This window comes from Pristiophorus japonicus, chromosome 1 (assembly GCF_044704955.1).
Source record: "Pristiophorus japonicus isolate sPriJap1 chromosome 1, sPriJap1.hap1, whole genome shotgun sequence".
Classification (NCBI taxonomy): Eukaryota; Metazoa; Chordata; class Chondrichthyes; family Pristiophoridae; genus Pristiophorus; species Pristiophorus japonicus.
Window position 1 is genome coordinate 230,925,786 of NC_091977.1, and position 27,361 is coordinate 230,953,146.

At 46.6% G+C, this 27,361-nt stretch overlaps 1 protein-coding gene and 1 long non-coding RNA gene across 4 annotated transcripts in view; one reads left to right on the forward strand and one right to left on the reverse strand.

Annotated features, from left to right (window-relative positions):
- svep1 (sushi, von Willebrand factor type A, EGF and pentraxin domain containing 1) overlaps positions 1-27,361 on the reverse strand; it is a 420,503-nt gene that overhangs the window by 77,394 nt on the left and 315,748 nt on the right. Inside the window, exon 42 of the mRNA XM_070887865.1 lies at positions 23,550-23,723. Coding sequence (XP_070743966.1) covers positions 23,550-23,723 — 174 coding nt within the window. The remainder of the gene's footprint in view (positions 1-23,549; positions 23,724-27,361) is intronic.
- The window catches only part of LOC139268983 (uncharacterized), a 48,000-nt gene that overhangs the window by 3,211 nt on the left and 17,428 nt on the right, over positions 1-27,361 (forward strand). The window contains exon 2 of one of the 3 annotated variants that reach the window (XR_011594141.1): positions 24,360-24,455. The exons of the other annotated variants lie outside the window; for them this stretch is intronic. This is a non-coding gene — a long non-coding RNA (uncharacterized lncRNA). The remainder of the gene's footprint in view (positions 1-24,359; positions 24,456-27,361) is intronic. 3 annotated transcript variants of the gene reach the window in all.

Here is a 27,361-nt window from a genome sequence, read left to right on the forward strand (position 1 = left end):
GTACCATTTGAATTAGTGTGGACTATCAAACTTATATAACCCTTAAAACTGAGAACCATCAATATAAGATAGTCACCAATTAATCCAAGAAGGAATTCAGGAGAAACTTCTTCACCCAGAGAGTGGTTAGAATGTGGCACTCGCTACCACAGGGAGTGGTTAACGCGAATAACATGGATGCATTTAAGCGGAAGCTAGATAAACAGATGAGGGAGAAAGGAATAGAAGGATATGCTGATAGGCTGAGATGAAGAGGGGTGGGAGGAGGCTCTTGTGGAGCATAAACACCGACATGGACCAGTTGGGCCAAATGGCCTGTTTCTGTCCTGTACATTCCATGTAATCAAAACAAAGGTGGAAGGGAAAATGGCTCTTTATGTAGTGCCCATTATTCCTTCTCAACACTATGGAAGAATTCCAGAGGCAGAATTGCAAAAACCATGACAGGAATGAAATCCAACGAGTTGTTTTGGTGGTTGGTGGCCATCTACCAATGAACAAGCATAGAAAATAGCTCTTCAGTGTTTTCATATTTAAATTTCACTGTGAATGACCCTTTCTTAGTCAGGTCACAATCCACACCCAAAATAGCATTGCATTCTTTTTTCATCGGCAAGCCTTTTTATCTGATGCCAAGGAATGCAAGCCAATTTTTTGAATGAGTTCATTGTGTGCTGTAACTGAACTTGTTACTTTCTCTAAAGCAAACTACAGGTCAGGCAACATCTGTGAAGAGAGAAACAGAGTTAACGTTTCAGGTCAATGACCTTTCATCAGAACCAGAAGTTGGAGATTTAACAGTTTTTTAAGCAGCTACTCATCTCTAACATCTTCTACTTCTGATAAAATGTCATTGACCGAAAAAACAGAGTCAATTTTAACCCAACACGCCGGGTGGGAATCCCACGGGATTGGGTTTTACACCCAACCACAATTTCTATTTATAACAACAACTTGTATTTATATGGCGCCTTTAACAAAGTAAAACGTCTCAGGGGATTTCACAGGAGTATTATAACTCAAAAATTTGACATCGAGCCACATAAGGCTAAATTAGGACAGATGACCAAAAGCTTTTTAAAGGAGGAAAGAGCGGTATAGAGGTAGAAAGGTGGAGAGATTTAGGCAGGGAATTCCAGAGCTTAGGGCCAAGGCAACAGAAGGCATGGCCACCAATGGTGGATCGATTATAATCAGGGATGCTCAAGTGGGCAGAATTAGAGGAGCGTAGATATCTCGGGGGGTCGTGGGGCTGAAGTAGATTATAGAGATAGGGAGGGGGCGAGGCCATGGAGAGATTTGAAAACACAATGAGAATTTCGAAATTGGGCAGTTGCTTAACCGGGAGCCAATGTAGGTCAGCGAGCACAGGGCTGATCGGTGAACGGGACTTGGTGCGAGTTAGGACACGGGCAGCCGAGTTTTGGATGACCTCAAGTTTATGTAGGATTGAACGTAGGAGGCCAGCCAGGAGTGCGTTGAAACATTCAATTCTAGAGGTAACAAAGATATGGATGAGGGTTTCAGCTGCGGATGAGCTGAGGTAAGGGTGGAAACGGGCGATGTTAGGGAGGTGGAAATAGACGACCTTAGTCATGCCGTGGATATGTGGGCGGAAGCTCATTTCAGGGTCAAATATGACACCAAGGTTGTGAACAGTGTGATTCATCCTCAGACAGATGTTAGGGAGGGGGATGGAGTCAGTGATTAGGGAACGGAGTTTGTGGGGGGGATCCACAAATAATGGCATCAGTTTTCCCAATATTTAATTGGAGAAAATTTCTGCTCATCGAGTACTGGATGTCGGACAAGTAGTCTGACAATTTAGAAACCGTGGAAGGGTCGAGAGAAATGGTGGTGAGGTAGAGCTGGGTGTCGTCAGCGTACATGTGGAAACTACCGCTGTGTTGTCGGATGATGTCACCAAGGGGCAACATGTAGATGAGAAATAGAAGGGGGCCAGGGATAGATCCTTGGGGGACATCAAAGATAACGACGCGGAAGTGGGAAGAGAAGCCATTGCAGGTGATTCTCTGGCTACGATTAGATAGATAAGAATGGAACCAGGTGATCCAGTCCCACCCAGCTGGATGACGAAGGATGTCATTTGTGACTTTGACGAGAGCCGTTTCGGTACTGTGGACGGCATGGAAACCGGATTGGAGGGATTCAAACATGGAGGTGCGAAAAAGATGGGCACTGATTTGGGAGGTGACGACACGTTCAAGGACTTTGGAGAGGAAAGGGAGGTTGGAGCTTGGATGGTAGTTTGCAAGGAGGGAGGGGGTCAAGGGTTGTTTTTTTGAGAGGGGTGAATTCGGCAGAGTTGTGGGAGAGGGGGGCAATACCTGAGGAGAGAGAATCATGAACATAGTCAGTTAACATGGGAGCCAGAAAAGTAAGTTGGGTGGTCAGCAGTTTGGTGGGAATAGGGTCAAGTGAGCAGGAAATGAGGCGCATGGACAAGATTTGTGCGGCGAGGTCATGAGGGGAGATTGGAGAGAAACTGGAGAAAGATATGAGTTCAGGACTAGGGCAGGGGGGATCTTCAGAGGAAGTTTGGCCCAGTGGGCTAGGCAAAAAAAGGGAAGTGGCAGAGGCAGCTGAACGGATAGTCCCAATCTTAGAGACAAAGAATTCCATGAGCTCCTCACATTTTTTTGTGGAGGTGAGGATGGAGAAGACAGGGGAGAGGGGTTTAAGAAGATGGCTAGCAGTAGAGTAGAAGCCAGGGTTTATCTTTGTATTCTAGAATGATTTTGGAATAGTGAGCAGTTTTGGCAGACAAGAGCAGGATTCGATAATGCTTTATGTGATTCAGCCAGATCTGGCGGTGAATGGCTAAACCAGTTGTCCACCATATCCGTTCAAGTCTGCATCCCTTGGACTTAATGGAGTAGGGGAATGGTCAGGCTGAGAGAGAGTAATTGCTTTAATATAGTTTAGAGCAGCAAAGGTGTTGGTGAGGGTGTGGTTGAGCAGATCGGCAGCTGGAGAAATGTCGTGATGAGTGGAGGTTCCAAAGGCTGGACCCTGCACAATATTACTCTCCATTGATCTGGAATGCAGTGCCTGAAAGCATGGTGGAAGCAAATTCAATAGTAACTTTTAAAATGGAATTGGATATATATTTGAAAAGGAAAAATTATAGGATAATGGGGAAATGGCAAGGGAATGGGACTAATTGGATAACTCTTATAAAGAGCCAGCACAGGCAAGATGGACTGAATGGCTTCCTTCTGTGCTGTATGATTCTATGATTTTCAGAAAGGAGAAGCTTGGCCTGAGTTTTGTAACTTCTCATGATGTTGTGGTTGAGCTTGTGAACGCCATGAGGCGTTATGTTTTTTTGAAGAGCGCAGAATGAAAACAAGATGATAAGTAAGATAAGATTTTGCTCACCTTTACACACAGGTGCAGGCTGGCTCCAGCTACCATTGCCCATACATTCGGCAGAAGACTCCCCGTCAACATCATAACCTTCACCACAATGGAATTCGACTGTTTGGCCAACCTCAAGTGTGTTGTAGTTGGCTTGCCCGTTAGGTGGTGAAGGTGGTGCATTGCACAGTATCTCTGAGAAAGAGCGAGAGAGTTTTTATATAGAATTGCATAGAATGTAATGTGCAGAAAAAAAGCTACTCGACCCAACAGGTCTATGTTCCACACAAACCTCCTCTCACCTCACCCTATCAGCATATCCTAATATTCTTTTCTCCTTCATGTACATATCTAGCTTCCCCTTAAATGCATCTATACTATTTGCCTCAACCACTCCATGTAATAGCGAGTTCCACATTCTATCCACTCTCTGGCTAAACAAGTTTCTCCTAACCTCCCCATTGGATTTATTAGTGACTATCTTATATTTATGGCCCCTAGTTCTAGTCTCGACCACAAGTGGAAACAATTCTCTATGTCTAGCCTATCAAACGTTGTCATAATCTTAAAGACCTCTATCAGGTCACCCCTCAGCTTTCTCTTTTGAGCCCCAGCCCCAGCCTGTTCAATCTTTCCTGATGGGTATAATCTATTTCAGCTTAGTAAATATTATTACAAATATGTAACAAGGTGGATCACTTGCAATGAGCACATATGTTGACATTTTGTGAATTAAATGCATCTATTCTAGTCACCATTTGATAGTGAGGCCCATTGTTGTCCACCATGACACTTGCCATCAACAAAAAGAAAGAAACATTGTTGAAACCAAATACAATTATCCTCCCATGTGTTGGAGTTTAGAACCAGGGATCACAGGATAAGAAGTTAGCCATTTAGGATTCAGATGAAGAGAAATTTCTTCACTTAGAGGGTTGTGAATCTTTGGAATTCTCTACCTCAGAGGGCTGCGGATGCTCGGTCGTTGCGTTTTTTCAAGACAGAGATTGATAGATATTTGATTTTGAGGGAATCAAGGGATATGGGGATAGTGCGGGAAAGTGGAGTTGAGATAGAAGATCCGCCATGATCTTATTGAATGGCGGAGCAGGCTCAAGGGGCCGAATGACTTACTTCTGCTTCTAATTATTATGTTCTAATTTCTTATGTATGATATATCGAACAACACTGGATGGAGTGTGTTTTAAGATCATTATATATATCAACTTCAGTCCCCAACAATACTTCCTTGTAAGACATTCTGACCCCAAAAATGGTCGTAATCCTACTGTACATTGAGTATGCTGGAATGGCCAGAAACTAGACCAAGACCTAAGATTTTAGGGATGGCTTGTTAGCAGTGTAACCTTTGCTTACCCCAAACATGGCCAATGATGTAAGGTGTAAATGAGGGTGGGTTTAGATGGAACACTAAATTTCTATGTCCTCAGCCTTCATTGGGACCAGGCCAATGGTCAGAGCAGTTAGACCTAGTGATACCGACTGACTATGGGGAGGATTTGGGGTCCCAAGTCACAATCTCCAACTAGTCCCCTTCCAAAGGGAGTTGCAGGGGAACAGTTAAAAGATATTTCTGGGGAAGGCCTCCAACATATTCCAAAGCCTGGCCTACCCCCGCCTGACTTTCCAGTCTTGTTGCAATGGCTGGTGACCCAGATGTCTCCAAGTGGGAGGAGGCACCAGCCAATGATAAGTAAATGAATGCACTTCCACAGGCCCCATGAACTTTAGCAGGAGCAACATGGGGAGATTTGGAATAGACACAAAGGCCCAGATTGCCATGTTGTCCCATCAATAATGCCCTGGACTTTGTAGAAATCATGTGATGTGGAAGAATTTAAGTGCCTTCTAATTTGGCTGCTGGTTTTCCATGAGGAAAGTAAAGTACTCTTTAGCACTGATGTACAATGCATCAATGATCTACTTGACGTATCTGTGGACAACGCTGCATATGTCCGCTGAGGAAGATTAGAGAAAGCTTCATAGAATAAAAGTTTAATATTATGGTTACATCTACTGACAAGGCCATGCTGACATTGTCTACTCTTCATAGTTCGACAGAAGCTACAACTCAATCACTGTCTTCTTGGTAAAGTGGAGCCTATGAAGCCAGTTATCCTCAGACATTCCCAAATGAGCTGGGAAAGGAAGGTAATGGCCATTCTGCCTCTGGTGGAAGGGAACTTCCCTCTCTGCTGACCTTATCACCTTTTCCGCCTCCAAAAACAAGTTTGATAAAAATGAAAGATTTTTATCTAAGATTTACTTCAGTATTGGCTTTTTCAAACCTGTCACAAGGGGGTATACACAAGGGGTTGAGACAAAATGAACTTCACTTCCAGAAATGATTGAGGTGAATTTCTTTGGGCATTTCCTGGTCCACCATTGTGTGTATCGAAACAGCAACAGGCAGCGGTGTGTCTTCGGGACCCGGCCCCAGGCCTGTGAGCACCATCGGAGCAGGCCGGGGAGTGGAAGGAGCAGCGTGGAGGACTGGCCGAGCAGGCTGAGTGGCCCCCGGTCTGCGAGCACCATCAGAGCAGGCCGGGGAGCAGTAGGAGCAGCATGGCAGCATACCACTCTAACGAGCAGCACGTGCTGGAGCAGGAGAGCAATGGCAGTGAAGAGTGACGTCACCAAGATCCAGGTCGGTAATTGGAGCATGTGCAGGTACAACAGGAGCGGCGAAGTCGGGGCAAAGGAGTGGCGAGAGATTGCAGAGGGATGTACTCGGGACCCAGGAGAGGCGAGGGCCAAGGGGCAGCACGGGCTAGCCCACACTGCGATGTGTGCGCACTAGGTCCGTGCAGCAGAGCTGGTCTCCAGTCGTCTTGGTTAATCCTTGCTACTGGACCAAGACCTAGCTCTGTCAAGCCCGTGTGGTGGCTGGTGTGCAAGGGCCACCGCACGTTAAAAAAATCCATGCACAGGCATCTTCCACCCTTCAAGATTTAGTTCGGGACCTGGAATTTTAGGTCCTTCATTGAAACACCTGTGAACTTTTTGACGTGGAAGCAAGTCATCCTTGATTCGAGGGACTGCCTATGATGACTGTACATCCGGGCTATGTTCCGCTGTAACTCCATTTATGTGCTTAAATGGAGATCCCCACTAAGCCCCACAAAACTTTGCTTGAAGTTACAGCGGCAGAGCAGGAGGAACTCCAAAGAAATTTAACCTCACTCCCCCAGTCATGTCCCAGCTTAAGTTAACACAATATTGTGGTGGTTATTCAGTTGATCTCCAGCGAGTCTGCTTGAGGGGGAAGTCAAGCCATTTCATTCAAATACAAACATGCTGTGCGTATGATTGGCAGATTTCCCAACTTTACGCGACAGATATTTGCCATCTGATTACTGTTTTTCAGAAGATAAAGGGCTAGAAATTCATCTTGGGCTGTGGCGCAAAGCGGGCGGTAACGGATCAGCCACCCGTTATACGCAGTGTCTGATATTCAGCTCCACTGCAGTCAGTGGAATTAAATATTAGGCGCTGTGCATAACGGGCTGCCGCTCTGTTACCAATCGTTTTCCGCCATTGCCCAAGAGAAATTTCTACCCCAAGGATATCTGACTAAAATCTCTAAACAGTAACAGGTACAACAAGCAATTAAGAAAGCAAATGGTATGTTGGCCTACATTACAAGAGGATTTGAGTATAAGAGTAAAGATGTCACTGCAATTATATAGGGCCCTGGTGAGACCGCACCTGGAGTATTGTGTACAGTTTTGGGCTCCTTACCTAAGGAAGGATATACTTGCCATACAGGGAGTGCAACAAAGGTTCACTAGGCTGATTCTTAGGATGGGGGGATTGTCCTATGAGGAGAGATTGAGTAGACTAGGCCTATACTAGGCCTTGGCGAGGCCTCACCTGTATAATTGTGTTCAGTTTTGGTCTCCTAATCTGAGGAAGGACGTTCTTCCTATTGAGGGAGTGCAGCGAAGGTTCACCAGACTGATTCCCGGGATGGCAGGACTGACATATGAGGAGAGACTGGATCGACTGGGCCTGTATTCACTGGAATTTAGAAGGATGAGAGGGGATCTCATAGAAACATATAAAATTCTGACAGGACTGGACAGGTTAGATGCAGGAAGAATGTTCCCGATGTTGGGGAAGTCCAGAACCAAGGGACATCGTCTAAGGATAAGGGGTAAGCCATTTAGGACTGAGATGAGGAGAAACTTCTTCACTCAGAGAGTTGTTAACCTGTGGAATTCGCAGAGAGTTGTTGATGCCAGTTCAGTGGATATATTCAAGAGAGAGTTAGATATGGCCCTTATAGCTAAAGGGATCAAGGGGTATGGAGAGAAAGCAGGAAAAGGGTACTGAGGTGAATGATCAGCCATGATCTTATTGAATGGTGGTGCAGGCTCAAAGGGCCGAATGGCCTACTCCTGCACCTATTTACTGTGTTTCTATGTTATACCATTTTGGATACTGTTGAGGGAGGTGGCTCATCAGGGGAAGGCTGCAGCAGCCAAGTACATGACACCATGGGTGTCACAGAAGGGCAGAAAAAAGAGTGGGAGAGCTATAGTGATAGGGGATCCTATTGTAAGGGGAATAGATAGGCGTTTCTGCGGCCGAAAACGAGATGCCAGGATGGTATGTTGCCTTCCTGGTGCAAGGGTCAAGGATGTCTCGGAGCAGCTGCAGGGCATTCTGGAAGGAGAGGGTGAACAGCCAGCTGCCGTGGTGCATATAGGTACCAATGATATAGATAAGAAAACGGGATGAGGTCCTACAAGCTGAATTTAGGGAGCTAGGAGTTCAATTAAAAAGTAGGACCTCAAAGGTAGTAACCGCAGGATTGCTACCAGTGCCACGTGCTAGTCAGAGTAGGAATTGCAGGACAGTTCAGATGAATACGTGGCTTGAGGAATGGTGCAAGGGGGAGGGACTAAAATTCCTGGGACATTGCAACCGGTTCTGGGAGAGGTGGGACCAGTACAAACCGCACAGTCTGCACCTGGGCAGGACCGGAACTAATGTCCTAGGCGGAGTGTTTGCTAGTGCTGTTGGTGAGGGTTTAAACTAACATGGTCGGGGGAAGGGAATCTATGCAGGGAGACAGAGGAACTTAAAAAGGGGGCAGAAGCAAAAGGTAGGAAGGAGAAAAGTAAGAATGGAGGGCAGAGAAATCAAGGGCAAAAATCAAAAAGGGCCACATTACAACATAATTCTAAAAGGACAAAGAGTGTTAAAAAAAACAAGCCTGAGTCTCAATGCGAGGAGCATTCGTAATAAGGTGGATGAATTAACTGTGCAGATAGCTGTTAACGGATATGATGTAATTGGGATTATGGAGACATAGCTCCAAGGTAACCAAGGCTGGGAACTCAACATCCAGGGGTACTCAATATTCAGGAAGGATAGACAGAAAGGAAAAGGAGATGGGGTAGCGTTACTGGTTAAAGAGGAGATCAACGCAATAGTAAGGAAGGACATAAGCTTGGATGATGTGGAATCTGTATGGGTAGAGCTGAGAAACACCAAAGGGAAGAAAACGTTAGTGGGAGTTGTGTACAGACCACCAAACAGTAGTAGGGAGATTGGGGATGGCATCAAACAGGAAATTAGGGATGCGTGCAATAAAGGTACAGCATTTATCATGGGTGATTTTAATCTACATATAGATTGGGCTAACCAAACTGGTAGCAATACTGTGGAGGAGGATTTCCTGGAGTGTATAAGGAATGGCTTTCTAGACCAATATGTCGAGGAACCAACTAGCGAGCAGGCCATCCTAGACTGGGTCTTGTGTAATGAGAGAGGATTAATTAGCAATCTTGTCGTGCGAGGCCCATTGGGAAAGAGTGACCATAATATGGAGAGTGACACAGTTCATTCAGAGACTAGGGTCCTGAACTTAAAGAAAGGTAACTTTGATGGTATGAGACGTGAATTTGCTAGGATAGACTGGCGAATGATACTTAAAGGGTTGACGGTAGATAGGCAATGGCAGACATTTAAAGATCACATGGATGAACTACAAAAATTGTACATCCTTGTCTGGCGTAAAAATAAAACGGGGAAAGTGCCTCAACCGTGGCTAACAAGGGAAATTAGGGATAGTGTTAAATCCAAGGAAGAGGCATATAAATTGGCCAGAAAAAACAGCAAACCTGAGGACTGGGATACATTTAGAATTCAGCAGAGGAGGACAAAGGGTTTAATTAGGAGAGGGAAAATAGAGTGTGAGAGTAAGCTTGCAGGGAACATAAAAACTGACTGCAAAAGCTTCTATAGATATGTGAAGAGAAAAAGATTAGTGAAGACTAATGTAGGTCCTTTGCAGTCAGAATCAGGTGAATTCATAATGGGGAACAAGGAAATGGCAGACCAATTGAACAAATACTTTGGTTTTTTCTTCAGTAAGGAAGACACGAATAACCTCCAGAAAATACTAGGGGACCGAGGGTCTAGCAAGAAGGAGGAACTGAGGGAACTGAGAAATCCTTATTAGTCAGAAAATGGTGTTAGGAAATTGATGGAATTGAAGGCCGATAAATCCCCAGGGTCTGATAGTCTGCATCCCAGAGTACTTAAGGAAGTGGTCCTAGAAATAGTAGATGCATTGGTGGTCATTTTCCTACATTCCATGGACTCTGGATCAGTTCCTATGGATTGGAGGATAGCTAATGTAACCCCACTTTTTAAAAAAGGAGGGAGAAAAAACAGGGAAGTATAGACCGGTTAGCTTGACATCGGTAGTGGGGAAAATGCTGGAATCAATTATTAAAGATGAAATAGCAATGCATTTGGAAAGCAGTGACAGGATCGGTCCAAGTCAGCATGGATTTATGAAAGGGAAATCATGCTTGACAAATCTTCTAGAGTTTTTTGAGGATGTAACTAGTGGAGTGGATGAGGGAGTATTTGGACAATCAAAAGGCTTTTGAGAAGGTCCCACACAAGAGATTAGTGTGCAAAATTAAGGCACGTGGTATTGGGGGTAATGTATTGACTAGAGAACTAGTTGGCAGACAGGAAGCAAAGAGTGAAAAGAACTGGGTCCTTTTCAGAATGGCAGGCAGTGACTAGTGGGGTGCTGCAGGGTTCAGTGCTGGGACCTCAGCTATTTACAATATACATTAATGATTTAGATGAAGGAATTGAATGTAATATCTCCAAGTTTGCAGATGACACTAAGCTGGGTGGTGGTATGAGCTGTGAGGAGGATGCTAGGAGGCTGCAGGGGGGACTTTGACAAGTTAGGTGAATGAGCAAATGCATGGCAGATGCAGTATAATGTGGATAAGTGTGAGGTTATCCACTTTGGTGGCAAAAACAGGAAGGCAGATTATTATCTGAATGGTGACAGATTAGTAAAACGGGAGGTGCAACGGGACCTGGGTGTCATGGTACATCGGTCATTGAAGGTAGGCATGCAGGTACAGCAGGCAGTAAAGAAAGCAAATGGCATGCTGGCCTTCATAGCGAGGGGATTTGAGTATAGGAGCAGGGAGGTCTTACTGCAGTTGTACAGGACCTTGGTGAGACCACATCTTGAGTATTGTGCGCAGTTTTGGTCTCCTAATCTGAGAAAGGACATTCTTGATATTGAGGGAGTGCAGCAAAGGTTTACCAGACTGATTCCCGGGATGGCAGAGCTGACATATGAAGAAAGATTGGATTGACTAGGCTTATATTCACTGGAATTTAGAAGAATGAGAGGGGATCTCATAGAAGCATCTAAAATTCTGATGGGATTGGACAGGTTAGATGCAGGAAGAATGTTCCCGATGTTGGGGAAGTCCAGAACCAGGGGTCACAGTCTAAGGATAAGAGGTAAGCCATTTAGGACCGAGATGAGGAGAAACTTTTTCACCCAGAGAATTGTGAACTTATGGAATTCTCTACCACAGAAATTTGTTGAGTCCAGTTCATTGGATATAGTCAAAGGGAGTTAGATGTGGCCCTTACGGCTAAAGGGATCAAGGGGTATGGAGAGAAGGCAGGAGTGGGGTACTGAAATTGCATGATCAGCCGTGATCATATTGAATGTGGTGCAGGCTCGAAGGTCGAATGGCCTGCTCCGGCACCTATTTTCTATGTTTCCATGTTTCTATATTCTCTCGAGTTTAGAAGAATGAGAGGTGATCTCATTGTAACATACAAAATTCTTACAGGGCTTGACATGGTAGATGCAGGGAGGATATTTGTCCTGGCTGGAGAGTCTAGAACTAGGGGTCACAGTCTCAGAATAAGGGGTTGGCCATTTAGGACTGAGATGAGGAGAAATTTAGAGGGTGATGAATCTTTGGAATTCTCTACCCCAGAGGGCTGTGGAAACTCAGTCTTTGAGTATATTCAAGACAATGATGTATAGATTTTTGGATATTAAGTGAATCAGGGGATATGGGCATAATGCAGGTAAGTGGAGTTGAGGTGGAAGATCAGCCATGATCTCTTTGAGTGGGGGAGCATGCTCGAGGGGCCAAATGGCCTCCTCCTACGCCTACTTCTTATGTTCTTATGTAAGAGATAAATAAGTTAACATGGTTCAGTACCATGCACTCTATTTACTCAGAATAACATTGAGAAAGCTTTTAAAGGCTATTAAAGAAAAAGTAGAATAAACTTATACAGGAATCTGATATCATCATAATTACTTTTTGATTACATTGGTATTTCATCCTTCCAGTTTTTAAAAGTAACATGGTGCACGTTCAGTTTGGACAGTTCTCAACCTGCATCTTTCCTTAGAGTCAGGAAAAGTGACGTGAGAGTGAGCTTATTTTGCTTGTCCTCCTAGAACAGATTTGAAAATAGAGCGAGGCAACTCGTGAGCATTGCAGCACATCGATCCAATATGTCTGCCCAATGTTCTGGAAGATACTCCATCAATTTTCTTATATCTTATTTAAAAGTTAGAAATTTTTAAATTTATAAACCTAACTTAGCGTCACATGCTACTCCTTTAATCCTTCCAATTGCCTTCAGCAAGAGTAAGTTAAACTTAAACAGGAAGAAAGAAGTCATAAATCCCCCTCCAGTGCAGTCAGAAATGTGCGTAGTGGAAGGAACAAACCACAAACGGTCAGAAATCAAGAAGAAAGAAGAAGAAGACGACAAAGCGACAGTGGAGTGAGCTGACATGGTCACGCTGGTGAAATGCTTTGTGTTTAACATTGTCAAAGCTCAAAATGACTCATCACATTGGTGAGGGGCATTTTCCAGTTCTTGCATATGTCAGCCTAGATTTTGCAATATGCAATAGCATTGAAAGCATGACTCACTGTGATTGGGAAACATTCAACTTTACAGTCAATCAAGAATTCTCAGTAGTGCGATCGGATTTGCTATCCTAGTTTCCTTTGGGAACAGGTGCCGCCACCTCCACGAATCATCTGCCAAAATGGAAGTTTATCTGGTCTGCCTGTGGGTGCATGAGTACCAGCAAGTGGGCACTGAGCACCTCTCGTGCAGCCCGACCTGTCTGGACTCCCTCTTTTGGCCATTTTCTTCTTCCACCCACTAGCCAGAATTTTCCCGTTGCCGAGCGTGCGGGTTTGGGGCCAGGTCAGCGGTAAAAATCCCGGCAATAGCGAGCACGGCGGATACCCGCTGTTATCCTGCTTCCACGCACATTTAACTCGGGTGGCTTTGAAGGCACGACATGGACCTGATCGGCAGAGGCGGGCGACCTCATCAAAATCATTAACTGCTTGTTGAGAGATCATGTAGAGTGTTTTTATCGGCAGCTTTTGACTTTAACTGCAGGAGCACGAGATTCACAGAGGTCGGGGCACCTCGCCTGTGAAGGGGCGATGAAAGCTGAATGGCCATTAGTGAGTTCATTCATTGACATCTGGGAAAAGCACATAAATACTGCAACATCACAGCTCATTACTTGCCTCATGGAAAGGCTCTTGCTCACTCATTTTGTCCACAGATTTGGATGTCAGCAGTTTGCAGGTCATTTTTGAAACCTGGGAAGCCACTCTCACCACATTGCTACTCAGCATCAGAACATTGAGAGATTGGCCCTCTGATCTCCACTTTACATGCTATCTATTACATCAGCATGGGTGCTGCTCATACGGTCTTACCTTGGTCCTCAGAATCAGACCAACATAAGCCCCACCAACAAAACCAGCCACAGCAGCAGCAGCAGCAGCAACCACAACAGCAGCCTTCTTCTCAACGACCTGATGCTCCACAGGAGATGGTCAGCACAGGGCTGCTCCGCACCTTAGGCGATACTGCCAGCACAGGGCATACAGGCGGAGGATGAGTTTCCTCAACATGACTGAGCAGCAGTGCTTCAGCAGGCTCAGGCTATTGTGCCAGATCGTCGCAGACATTTGTAGATTGCTGGTACAAGACCTGCTGCCCAGAGGACCTGGTGGACACTCCTTGCCAGTGGCTGTCAAAGTCACCACTGCCCTCAAAGTCTTCGCCTTAGGCTCCTTCCAGGAATCTGCAGACATTTGCGGAATCTGACATTCGGCCGCCCACAGGTGCATCATCATCATTATCATCATCATAGGCAGTCCCTTGAAATCAAGGAAGACTTGCTTCCACTCTTAGAATGAGTCCTTAGGTGGCTGAACAGTCCAATACGAAAACCATAGTCTCTGTCACAGGTGGGACAGTCGTTGAGGGTAATGGAGGGTGGGTCAGGTTTGCCGCACGTTCCTTCCGCTGCCTGCGCTTGTCTTCTGCATGCACAAGGTGCTCAGCGCCCTCCTGGATGCATCTCCTCCATCAGGGCGGTCTTTGGCCTCCCTGAGTGGGGACTCCCAGGTGTCGGTGGGGATGCCGCACTTTATGAGGGAGGCTTTGAGAGTGTCCTTGTAACGTTTCCTCTGTCCACCTTTGGCTCGTTTGCCATGAAGGAGTTCCGAGTAGAGCGCTTGCTTTCTTGTGTCTGGCATGTGGACAATGTGGCCTCCCCAGCGGAGCTGATCAAGTGTGGTCAATGCTTCAATGCTGGGGATGTTGGCCTGGTTGAGGACACTGATGTTGATGCGTCCGTCTTCCCAGGGGATTTGTAGGATCTTGCATGGTATTTCTCCAGCGACTTGAGGTGTCTACTGTACATGGTCCATGTCTCTGAGCCATACAGGAGGGCTGGTATTACGACAGCCCTGTAGACCATGAGTTTGGTGGCAGATTTGAGGCCTGGTCTTCGAACACTCTTTTCCTCAGGTGGGCGAAGGCTGCTCTAGCGCACTGGAGGTGGTGCTGACTCGCCTTAGCAATGTCTGCTTTTATTGATAAGAGGCTCCCAAGGTATGGGAAATGGTCCACGATGTCTAGGGTTGCACCGTGGATCTTGATGACTGGGGGGCAGTGATGTGCGGCGAGGACAGGCTGGTGGAGGACTTTTGTCTTACAGATGTTTAACGTAAGGCCCATGCTTTCGTATGCCTCAGTAAATGCGTTGACTATGTCCTGGAGTTCAGCCTCTGAATGTGCGCAAACGCAGGCATTGTCCGTGTACTGTAACTCAACAACAGAGGTTGGGGTGATCTTGGACCTGACCTGGAGGCGGTGAAGGTTGAACAGCTTCCACTGGTTCTGTAGTTTAGTTCCACTCCAGTGAGGAGCTTGTTGACTGTGAGGTGGAGCATGGCAGCGAGGAAGATTGAGAAGAGGGTTGGAGCGATGACGCAGCCCTGTTTAACCCCAGTCCGGCAGTGGATTGGGTCTGTAATGGATCCGTTGGTAAGGATCACGGCCTGCATGTTGTCATGGAGCAAGCGGAGGATGTTGACGAAGTTTTGGGGGCATCCGAAATGGAGGAGGATGCTACATAGACCCTCGCGGTTGACAGTGTCAAAGGCCTTTGTAAGGTTGAAGAAGGCCATGTATAAGGGCTGGCACTGCTCCCTGCATTTTTCCTGCAGCTGTCGCGTTGCAAAGATCATGTCCGTTGTGCCCCGTAGGGGATGAAATCCGCACTGTGACTCCGGAAGGAGGTTCTCGGCCACAGGGAGAAGACAGTTGAGGAGGACTCTAGCGACAACTTTCCCTGTGGATGATAGCAGGGAGATTCCTCTGTAGTTGCGGCAGTTGGACTTGTTCCCTTTTTTAAAGATGGGCACGATCACTGCATCTCTGAGATCTCCCGGCATGCTGTCCTCCCTCCAGATGAGAGAGATGAGGTCATGTATTTGCACCAACAGCGCCTCTCCGCCATACTCAGCAGGGATTCCATCCGCTCCCGTTGCCTTGTTGTTCTTGAGCTGTTTTATGGCTTTTCCTACCTCGTGCAGTGTTGGGGTTTCACTGAGGTGGTGGCGGGTCGCATGCTGCGGGATGGAGTCGAGAACACTCGAGTCAAAGGCAGAGTCTCGATTGAGGAAATCTTCGAAGTACTCCTTCCAGCAGGTTCTGACTGCCTCGGTGTCCTTGATAAGTGTTTCCCAGTTCTTGGCCAGTAGTGGGGTTGGGCCTTGGGAGTTTGGACCGTGGGTGGCCTTGAAAGCGATGAAGAATCCTCGCACATCATGGCTGTCGGCCAGTTGTTGTATCTCCTGTGCTTTCTCAATCCACCACCTGTTCTTTAGGTCCCGGGTTTTTTGTTGAACCTCAGCCTTGAGCCACCTGTAATGTTGCTTTGCTGCTTAAGGCTCAGAAATGCCCTGCGCTTGCGATCTATTAGTTCTTGGATCTCCTGATCATTCTTATCAAACCAGTCCTGGTGTTTTCTGATTGAGTGACCAAGTGTCTCTTTACAGGCACTGGTTATAGAGGCCTGGAGGGCAGACCAAGCGCTGTGGGCATTCTGCTTCTCAGAGTCATCAAGGCACGCCAGGTTAGCTGTGAGGTGCTGGCTGTATAGGGCTCTCTCAGCTGGGATTTTAAGCGCCTCGGCATTGACTTTTTTGCGACACTGCTTCTGCTGTCCCCTCTGCTTTGGGGTTATGTTGATGTCGATGATGGATTGGATTAGGCGATGGTCCGTCCAGCAGTCATCAGCTCCTGTCATGACGCGAGTGATGCGCACATCCTTGCAATCCCTGGCTCGGACGATGACATAGTCGAGCAGATGCCAGTGTTTGGAGCGAGGGTGTTGCCACAATGCCTTGTATTTGTCCCTCTGGCGGAACACGGTGTTGGTGATGAGGAGTTCATGTTCTAGACATATCAGGAGTAGGGTACCACTGGAGTTGGCTTTCATGCCTCCCCAGAGGACTGTGCCTTTGCTGACACTGGCGTTGAAGTCACCTAGGAGGATCAGTGTGTCATCCGCGGGGACACGGGACAGGGATTTTTCGAGGTTGAAGTAAAAACCCTCTTTGGGCTCATCCGTTGCATCGAGTGTTGGGGCATACGCACTGATGACTGTGGCGCATTGATTCTGGGATAGGGTGAGTCGGAGAGCCATGAGACGTTCGTTAACCCCGCAGGGGGAGTCTTTGAGGCGGTCGACCAGCTCGTTTTTGATGGCGAAGCCGACTCAGTAAAGACGGCGTTCTTCCCCTGGTTTCCCTTTCCAGAAAAAAGTGTAACCACCACCTTGTTCCTTGAGCTGGCCTTCTCCTGCCCACTGGGTCTCCCTTAGGGTGGCGATGTCGATGTCAAAGCGTTTAAGTTCCTGGGCAACTATGGCGGTGCAGCGTTCCGGCCTGTCGCTGATGGAGTTGTCCATGAGAGTCCTGAAGTTCCAGGTCGCGAACTTCACGTTAACAGAGTGGAAGATGCCTGTGCCTGAGTTCTTTTAACGTGGGGTGGTCATTGCACACCGGCCACCACACGGGCTTAGCTGAGCAAGGTCTTGGTCCAGTGGCAAGGGGGTCCAAGATGACTGGAGAGCGGGCACTGCTGTATGAGCCTAGTTGCCTACGGCGCGATGTTGGCTGCAAGCTCGGCGCCGAGTAGCGCCCTTGATGGTCCGATGCTTGGTTGGGGACAGGCATTGGGAGGGTCAGTTGCCCGCTGGAGTTCCTGGTGGGAGGTCAGTAAGGAGTGGGAGAGTGGAAAAGTCACAGCCATGATGCCCACCAGTTAGAAGAGGCCAGGTCACCAGTGGGGAAGGAGAGGTCCAGCCGTCATCAAGGAGAGGCCCGATCGTCGCTGGGGGGATGTAGGCCCATCGCTGGAGGGAGGAATGCCCGCCGCTGGAGGGGGAAGTGATGTCCCAGTCGCTTGGTCCGAAGCTCACCTGCTCGCCAGGCATCGTCGTGAGTAACCCGGTTTCAAATAATTGAAAATGATGCTAATAAAATACACCAACCTATTTTCTAGTTAGATTGGGGTACAGTATTCAATTCCTTAGTAAAAAAAAAAATAAAAAAAATAATTTAAAACATTTAAAACGTATCTATTAGCGTAATTAAAATTTTAAAAGAGCTTGGAGCTGGGGACTTGGAGCTGGAGTTGAAGCCTGGAGTCTGCAGCTGGAGCTGGGGCCTTGAGTTGAAGCCTGAGCCTGAGCCTGAGCGGGTTCCGTGTCCCCGGGCCGGGGACTGTAATTCCTGGGTGTGACAGACAAACGGACAGTGGGCCACGGCCTCCCGCTCTCTCTCTCTCACTCACAGCGATCGGCTTTGCTGCTCTGGCTGGCTTCCGTCAGGTGCAGGGCATCATCGGCTGCACACACGTGGCAATCAAGGCACCCCCATCATCACCCAGGAGTGTTTGTGAACCGCAAGGGCTTCCGTTCCCTCACTGTGCAGCTTGTCTACAATCATAAAAAGATGATTCTGTATGTGTACGTCAGATTCCCTGGCAGCTGTCATGACTCTTTTGTACTGCACCAGTCCACCCTACCTTAGCTCCTCGCTCCTCTAAACACACTTACCGGCTGGCTGCTCGAAGACAAGGGCTATCCACTGAAGACATGGCTCATGACACGCTTGAGGACATCAAGGAGCGTTATAATGAGAGCCACATCTCCACCAGATGTTTCATAGAGCAAACAATAGGCATGCTGAAGAGGCGCTTCAGATCTGGAGGAGCCCTTCAGTATGCACCAGCCAGGATCTCCAGAATTGTCATGGTCTGCTGCGCACTGCACAATACAGTGAGCAGCGAGGATTGGAGCTGCAGGAGGAGCAAGGTGCAGAGAGCACAGGCTCTTCAGAGGAGGAGGAGGAGGAACCTATGGTGGAGATGGGACCAGCAGCAGCGCACATTGCTGCCCAGGAGACCCGGGATGGCCTCAAGTTGGCCAGATTTGCCCCAATGCAGTCATATGGCTGCCACATGCTATACTAAGTTCCCCCGCCACAACAGCAGAAAGTATCCCTACAATGACCAAATCATTCCTCTCATCCAAAGACCCAGTGCTCGAGGTTAAGTAATTTCTCACCATTCACTCCAAGTGACAAAGCTCCAAGGTTTGAGGCAAAAATAGACAAGACCCGAAAGTGGTGCAAAGAAAAAATATTTATGTCATCAAAATAACTGAAACATAACATTAACATTTGTTGGTACACCCATGTGCATCTACGTTTGTGTCAGTTTTCGTTTCCGAGGTGCTACCCCTGTGGTTTCAGCAGAGGTAGTTGCAGGCAGCTCACTTCCCTGCTGCGAAGCATCAGACACTTTTGGTGAAATCCTCTGGGTTTTGGAGCCTGTGAGGGCCCCGCCAAAGTCTGCTCTTCCTGCAACTGTACAGGGGCAGAACCGACCATCAGGATCCGAGGAGGCATCTGGGGCTCTGACTGAGGGGGAGGCAATGGGGGAGAAGTGGGAGCGCTTTGAGAGGAGCCCCCACTTCCATGTCCCTTCTCACCATCATCCCTCTCATGGGCCGCCCGCACTTCCCGGCTAGCAAGGAGCTGGCGAGCACCTTACTGCACAGCAGTGGGGTGATGAACGACAAGTCATGATTATATCCCTCCCTCAGAAGGGTGTTGTCCACAGCTAGCATATGCTCATGTGAGTGGTGTATTTGCTGCTTCATGCAGATGGCCATCCTTTCCATGGAACAGCACATCGTCACCATTGCCTGCGAGATTGTGGTGCTCATGTTGGAGATGAACTCCTCCATTCACTTTACATTTGCACACATTGCGGCTGCAAAAGGTGCCAAAGCCTTATACAAGTGTTGCTGCCCCTTCACGATCACCCTCTTTCTGGATGGCCCCCAAGGCTCAGCATTGTATACAGCTAAGCAGAGCTTGGAGCATCCTGCGCCCTTGGGTGAGGCATATCCACTGCTGTCCCTGTCAGGACTACCTGCTCTTGCTCATTTGTGAATTGTGAGACACCAGGTGACAACTCCAGTCTTTGGTGCACAGGACCCACCGAGGTGTGTGTATCTGTGCTGGTGCTGGGTGTGCTTGGGTCTGCTGACAGTGCACGTTCAGAGACTGGAGTTATCTCTCAGGAGTCCTCTTCCTCCTCTGGCTAGACAGTGGGGGAGGGGGGGAAAGGCGGCATTTGATGGACCTCTGTGAGAGTAAAGAGATGAATTAGAAGTGTTATAAAAAGAATGTGTAACATTATCAGTATGCACATGATGCCATTTCACTGGCTGCTGACATCAGTCACCATATGGGTGACTCTTGTATGCCATGTGGCTTTATGAAATGTGATCCTGTCACCAGGTTGTTGGGATGTCCCCCTCTCTCCATCTCCCACCACCAGCATCTCTCTAACTCCCGAGATCACCATAGCCCCATCTCTGCTGCGGTAGTTGGGTGAAGATTTGAGGGCCACCTTTGGTTCTCTGTATCTCCTACGTGTTCTGGGCTCTTTTCCTCTGCAAGGAGGGAAAGTTTGAGTGAGAATGGTGGAATGAGTGTGAGGAATGGATTGGTTACATCGGTCGAGGGTAACTACGAGGGAGTGGGGAGTCAATATCAAATGGTTACTTGCTATGATTACATTAGAATGAGGGTGAGTATGGTGGGTATTTAGTCATATGGAGATGTGAGTATGTCACTAGAGAGAGACGGATGGGTGGATGTGCAAGGTATGTTGGTGTGAGTAATGATGTGCAGGAGTAAGCTTGGGAAGGCAGAGTGATGGGGATGTGGTGACTGGCACCTCAGGATGAAGGTGAGTGTGGCTTGCACTCACCTTTCCTGACCTCATGAGATCACTAAATCATTTCCTGTACTGGATCCAGGTCCTTCTTACGACATCCCTGCTGCTGACCTCCTCAGCTATATCCAGCCAGGCTCTCTTTGTTGCTCGTGGGGGTCTCTGTTTCCTGTCAGCAGGGAAGAGGATCTCCCTGCGTGCTCTGAGCCTCCACCAGAGTATGCAAGGATGTGTCTGAAAAGTGTGGTGCAGCGCTCTGCCTTTGGCTATCCATCCTTGCTACATTATAACAGTGCTCAGGCCTTTGTATGTCAGGTTCCACCCTCCTCTAGCAATCTTCAAATGAGTTGAGTGCAAGGCTGCTTTACATATCGGCTACAAACAAGTCATCCGACCAGCTCCATTTAATAGGGCCAGGAAACGTGTATGAGTCTTTCAATTGGGGCCATTAAGTTAAAGTCGCTCTGAGCAATGCGCTGCTCAGGACATCAGGTTCCCGACCCGCTATGCGGCCTGCATGCACAAAGCCCGACTCCAAGGTAATGATTCTGGCCTGTATCTCAGATATGGCGTTTCCCAAATCTTTTCTGGCTCCCATGTTCGCTGACATTGTTATCAGTGTTCTCTCCTCAGGTATTGTCCCCCTCTGCCTCAGATCTGTTGTCATTACCCCTTTCCTCAAAAAAAAACAACCCTCGACCCCCTCCGACCTTGCAAACTACCGCCCCATCTCCAACCTCCCTTTCCTCTCCAAAGTCTTTGAACGTGTTGTTGCCTCCCAAATCCGTGCCCATCTTTCCCACAATTCCATGGTTGAGTCCTTCCAATCAGATTTCCAGCCCTGCCACAGTACCAAAATGGCTCTCATGAAAGTCACAAATGACATCCTTTGTGACCTTGGCAAAGGTAAACTATCCCTCCTTGTCTTTCTCGACCTGGTCTCCAGCCTTTGACACGGTTGACCACTCCATCCTCCTCCAATACCTCTCCATCATCGTCCAGCTGGGTGGGACTGCACTCGCCTGCTTCCATTCTTATCTATCTGATCATAACCAGAGAATCACCTGCAATGGCTTCTCTTCCGAACCCTGCATTTTTACCCCTGGTGTCCCTCAAGGATCTATCCTTGGCCCCCTCTTATTTCTCATCTACATGTTGCCCCTTGGCAATATCATTGAAAACAACGCCTCAATTTCAACATGACACCCAGCTCTACCTCACTACCACTTCTCTCGACCCCTCCACAGTCTCTAAATTGTCAGACTGCTTATCTGACATCCAGTTCTGAATGAGCAGAAATTTCTCCAATTAAATATCGCGAAGACCGAAGCCATTGTTTTCGGTCCCCGCCACAAACTCCATTCCCTAGCCACTGACTCCATCCCTCTCCCCAACTTCTGGCTAAGGCTGAACCACACTGTTCACAACCTTGGTGTTATATTTGACCCTGAAATGAGCTTCCGACCACATATCTGCGGCATAACTAAGACCGCCTATTTCCACCTCCGTAACATCACCCGTCTCTGCCCCTGCCTCACCTCATCTTCAGCTGAAACCCTCATCCATGCCTTTGTTACCGTTAGACTTGACTATTCCAAAGCATGTCTGGCTGGTCTCCCAAGTTCTACCCTAAGTAAACTTGAGGTCATCCAAAGCTCAGCTGCCATGTCCTAACTCACACCAAGTCCTGTTCACACATCACCCATATGCTCGCTGATATACATAGCTGCTGGTTAAGCAATGCCTCAATTTCAGTATTCTCATCCTTGTTTTCAAATCCCTCCATGGCCTCGCCCCTTCCTCTCTCTGTAATTTTCTTCAGTCCCACAACCCCTCGAGATATCTGCTCCTCTAATTCTGCCCTCTTGAGCTTCCCTGATTATAATCGCTTAACCATCAGTGGCCATGCCTTCTGTTGCATAGGCCCTAAGCTCTGGAACTCTCTCCCAAAAACCTCTCCGCATCTCTACCTCTCTTTCCTCCTTTAATATGCTCCTTAAAACCTATCTCTTTGACCAAGCTTTTGGTCATCTACCTTAATTTCTTCTTATGTGGTTCGGTGTCAAATTTTTGCATTATAACATTCCTGTGAAGCGCCTTGGGACGTTTTATTATGTTAAAGGCGCTATATAAATACAAGTTGTTGATGGGTGGCAGGAATGGGACTGGAGCAAAAATAATGAAACAAATTGTCACAAAGGCTCATAGAGACCTAATTTTGATAGTGAAAAAAACAGAATCACGAAATGGATGAAATACACTTACCTTAACAGTGTTAACTTTGAATGAAGTTCCATCTACTTACCAGTCCCTGGGTATGGTGGGGATGGACATTTTACAAGGCTACATTTAAGAATGGACATCATGCACACCAGAAACTTGGGAAACAGTGTGCGGGATTTCTCCATTCCTACATTAATATTTAAATGAAATTCAGCCTTTGTGCAGAGTTTCCCCATCTCTGGATAACTATCCGAGGGAACAGTAGCACTGTGGTTATGTAACTGGACTAGCAATCCAGAGGCCTGGACAAATGATCAGGAGATGGGAGTCAAATCCCACCACAGCAGCGTGGGGAGTTTAAATTCAGTTAATTAAGTAAATCTGGAATAAAAAGCTAATATCAGTAATGGTGACCATGGAACTATTGGATTGTTATAAAAACCTATCTGTCCTTTAGGGAAGGAAATCTGCCATCCTTACCAGTCTGGCTATGCGTGACTTCAGACCCACAGCAATGTAGTTTACTCTGAAATGACCTAGCAAGCCACTCAGTTGTACCAAGCAGCTACAACACACCACATGGACTGCAATGGTTCAAGGCAGCGGCTAACCACCACCTTCTCAAGGGCAATTAGGGATGGGCAATAAATGCTGGCCTTGCCAGCGACACCTACATTCTGCATGAATGAATAAAAAAGTGTACAGTGATCAGATGTAGTGGATCTTTGGTCAAGAATCTGATTAATTGACTTGCACCCGTGGGTCGGTGGACACAATCCAGGCTATCAAGGTTTTTTTAGGATGAAATATGTATTTCGTCTCACTTTACGTGAGTTCCTCAAATCCTGGCAAGCTGCTGTATATACAATAGCGTGTCACTGCGCAGGTGATTCTGCACAGGTGAATTCAATTAGGTATTGTATCTCGAGGGATGATAGTAAGGAGTTGAATGTTTGTGTGCTAGTTACCCTCACAGTGAGGAAGAGGTTGGCTCCATGTTCTATTAGCAAGGCAGGTGATGTTCTGAGGCCCAATGAGACGGTAACCAAAGTTACAAACAAAGCTGATGTTACTCATGTACGAATCCCCAGTTCTAATAGACACTGCATTTTCCACCAATGAATGTGGCTCACATATGATTCCTAAGATGAAAACAAAATCCTGCTATTAGCAGGTCACGTACAATACATAAACAAAGAAAGACTTGCATTTATGCAGCGCCTACCATAACTTCAGATTGCCCCAAAGTACTTAACAGACAAAAGTACTTTTTGAAGTGTCGTCACTGTTGTAATATAGGAGCGACAACAGCCAATTTGAGCAAAGCAAGGTCCCACAAATAGCAGTGAGAAAAATGACCAGATAATCTGTGTTTTTTTAAAGTGATGTTGGTTGTGGGGTAAATATTGGCCAGAATATCATGTACAACTCCCCTGCTCTAGTGTCAAGGGATCTTTTACATCCACCTAGGAGGGCTTCAGTTTCACGTCTCACTCCCTCAGTACTGCACTGGAGTGTCAGCCTGGATTTTTGTGTTCAAGTCTCTGGAGTAGGACTTTGAACCCACAGCCTTCTGACTCAGAGGCAAGAGTGCCACCCACTGTGTCATGGCCAACATGACTATGGAAGGAACTGATTTTAATATGTTAAAGATTCATTTCCAAATAAAAAATAACATGAAGTCTATCCGTCTTGGGTATAATATTTTTGAGCTGGTTGTACTCTCAAGTTTTCTGTTCAGTGTAGGCTCATGTCGGAGATTTCTGCTCTTGCTTCAGTAGAGACACTGAAACAATCCGATTGCATGGAAAAACTGATCCGCACCCTTTCATTTGCTCTTCGATCTGCACAGCCAGCCCAGCACACAGTTAGAGGTAAGTTGAGATTTATGACACCAACCAACAGGTTCCCAGTCTGTTACCAGTTGTACCTAACCTGATGTTTCCGATCTAGTCACTGAACCTCCTCTCTCACAATCCTTGCCACTTAACTGCAATCTGCTCTCCCATCTCCTACCTGCCCTCGTGCTCACTCTCGGGCTGCTGCTCTACAGCCCACTGGCAAAGCAACAAAAGAGTACCTGACACAGAGGCAATGGCATTACTCTGCACTGGTGAGTTCAACTAATCCTGATATAGAATCATGCAGCACAGGAGGCCATTGGCCCAACCTGCCCGTGCCGGCTTTTTCACTGGACTGATCATGGAATTCACAATCAATAACAGACTAACCCTCAATGTCTGCCAATGGACATCTCCACTGATTTAAAAAAAAATCAAAAAGGTTATACATTATACAGAATAACATAGACTGCTATGTCTTCCATGGTTGTAGAGTTAGGTTTGGGATGGGGGGGGCGGAGGGGGGGGGGGGGAGGCTGGGGGAGAAGGGGGATAGGGTATAGGTTAGGGTTGTCACCGTGGAACAAATTGTGATATCATCTCAACCCTTCAGTATATAGTCTTGGAATTGAAGGTGCATTATCCCAGCTTTGAAATTAATGCAAATACTAGCTATTAGAAATTAATGTACTGGCGATCAAAAATTAATTAACTCAATACTGCCTACCATTTCCTATACTTCATGCACAGACTTACGACCATAAATGATGCAACATTGAAACATATTGGTTATCCAATGTGGCGATGTATATTAGTAACACATTGATTTTGGTTTAATTTAAGTAAGTCCACTCTCACTGCCAGTGAAATCCAAGTACTCATTAGCTCAGAGGGTTGCAATTAATTCCAATTCAGCAGGAAGCAGATTTGCCTCTCTCTGTTTATCTTCAATTTGGATGAGATGTTAAACCAGGGTACTGTCTGCTGCTCTGCCTGGTCTGATGACTCAAATGGATTTTAACGATCTCACGCACTATTGGAAGCAATCTCTTGGCATCCTGGCCAGCATTCCTCTCTCAATCAGCACCAGCAAAAAACAGATTAACTGGCTATTTATCTCATCGCTATGTGTGGGTATTGCAGTATTTAAAATAGTCGGAATGTTCATCTACATAACAGGTGACTGCCCTCCAAAAGTGATTCAGTGTGTGAAGCACTTTGCAATATTCAGACAGATATGATAAGGCGGCCACAATATTTCATCTTTATTTTCATACTGTTTTTCTTTCACCCTCCCCTTCCATTCAAGTGAGACAAATTTTTCCTTCTCTGACCACAACACTGCAAAAAAATGTTTTGCCCCTCAGTGCTGCCGTTACTATGTCAAGATTGTGTTCTCGAAAACTGAGTGTTATTATTTATGCTTTTGTGACTTCTAGACTTGACTATGTCAATGATCTCCTGGCCGGCCTCCCTTCTTCTACTCGTGCACACTGACCTACATTGGCCCCTGGTCCAGCAACACCTTAATTTAAAAATTCTCATTCTTGTTTGCAAATCCCTCCATGGATTTGTCCCTCCCTATCTTTATAACCTCCTCCAGCCCTACAATACTCTGAGATCTCTTCACAACTCCAATTCTGGCTTCTTGCGCCTCCCTGATTTTCTTCGCTTCACCATTGGTGCCCCTGCGTTCAGCTGGCTAGGCCCCAAGTTCGGGAATCCCTCCCTAAACTTCGCCACCTCTTCATCTTGCTCTCCTCCTTTAAGACGCTTCTTAAAAGCTATCTCATTGACCAAGCTTTTGGTTACCTGCCCTAATATCTCCTTATGTGGCTCGGTTTCAAATTTTGTCTGTTTATGCTCCTGTGAAGCACCTTGCTACTGGAATGCAACTTGTTATTGTTGTTAAAAAGCAGTGCCTTTCTGAATCCACTCCCATTGCTGGAATGACTCATGTCAACACATCTGGACTCCCCAGAATTACTTTAAGGGTCATTTGATCAGTTTCCAATTTGAATGTTGCACATTTTCCAATCGACCAATTTGAGATTGGAAAAATTATTGATCTCATTAAGAGAGAAATTTTTATTTTTTATGAGAGTGCTGGAGTTCCCTACTAATATAGATGGATTCGATTTAATACATTTTCATCCAATATGTGACTACTGTCTGGCATGACTCCCTTAGGCCGAGCTGTTCAGCAGTCAGCAGTTTCACACCTACTTCTACTCCATTCAGGATTAGCGCCAATCTTAATTCTCCAGTCGTGACTGCCGGCCAATTCTCGGGAATAAAAAGGCAGCTGCTGATGTCACTGCTCGACATTCCCCACACCTCAATGTCAAGCATGTTTTATGAACATCGGAACATTGATTCCTGGGATGAGCGGGTTGTCTTATAAGGAGAGATTGATTAGATTGGGCCTATACTCTCTGAAGTTTAGAAGAATGAGAGGTGATCTCATTAAAACATATAAAATTCTTACAGGGCTTGACAGGGTAGATGCTGAGGGATAGTTTCCCCTGGCTGGTGAGTCTAGAACTAGAGGTCATTGTCTCAGGACAAGGGGGTCAGCCATTTAGGACAGAGATGGGGAGAAATTTCTTCACTCAGAGGGTTGTTAATCTTTGGAATTCTCTATCCCAGAGGGCTTTGGATGCTCAATCGTTGAGTATATTCAAGACTGAGATTTATTTTTGGACACTAAGGTAATCAAAGGATTATGGGGATAGGGCGGGGAAATGGAGCTAAGGTCGAAGATCAGCCATGATCTTATTGAATGGCAGAGCAGGATCAAAGGCCAAATGGCCTACTCCTGCTCCTAATTTCTTATGTTCTTATACAGGTTTTGATTGCTTTAACTGCTGTGCCACTATAAGAGGGTTGGTTAGAATTTTTCGCAACAACAGGCTTGCGAGGGGACAGCCCTTGCGATG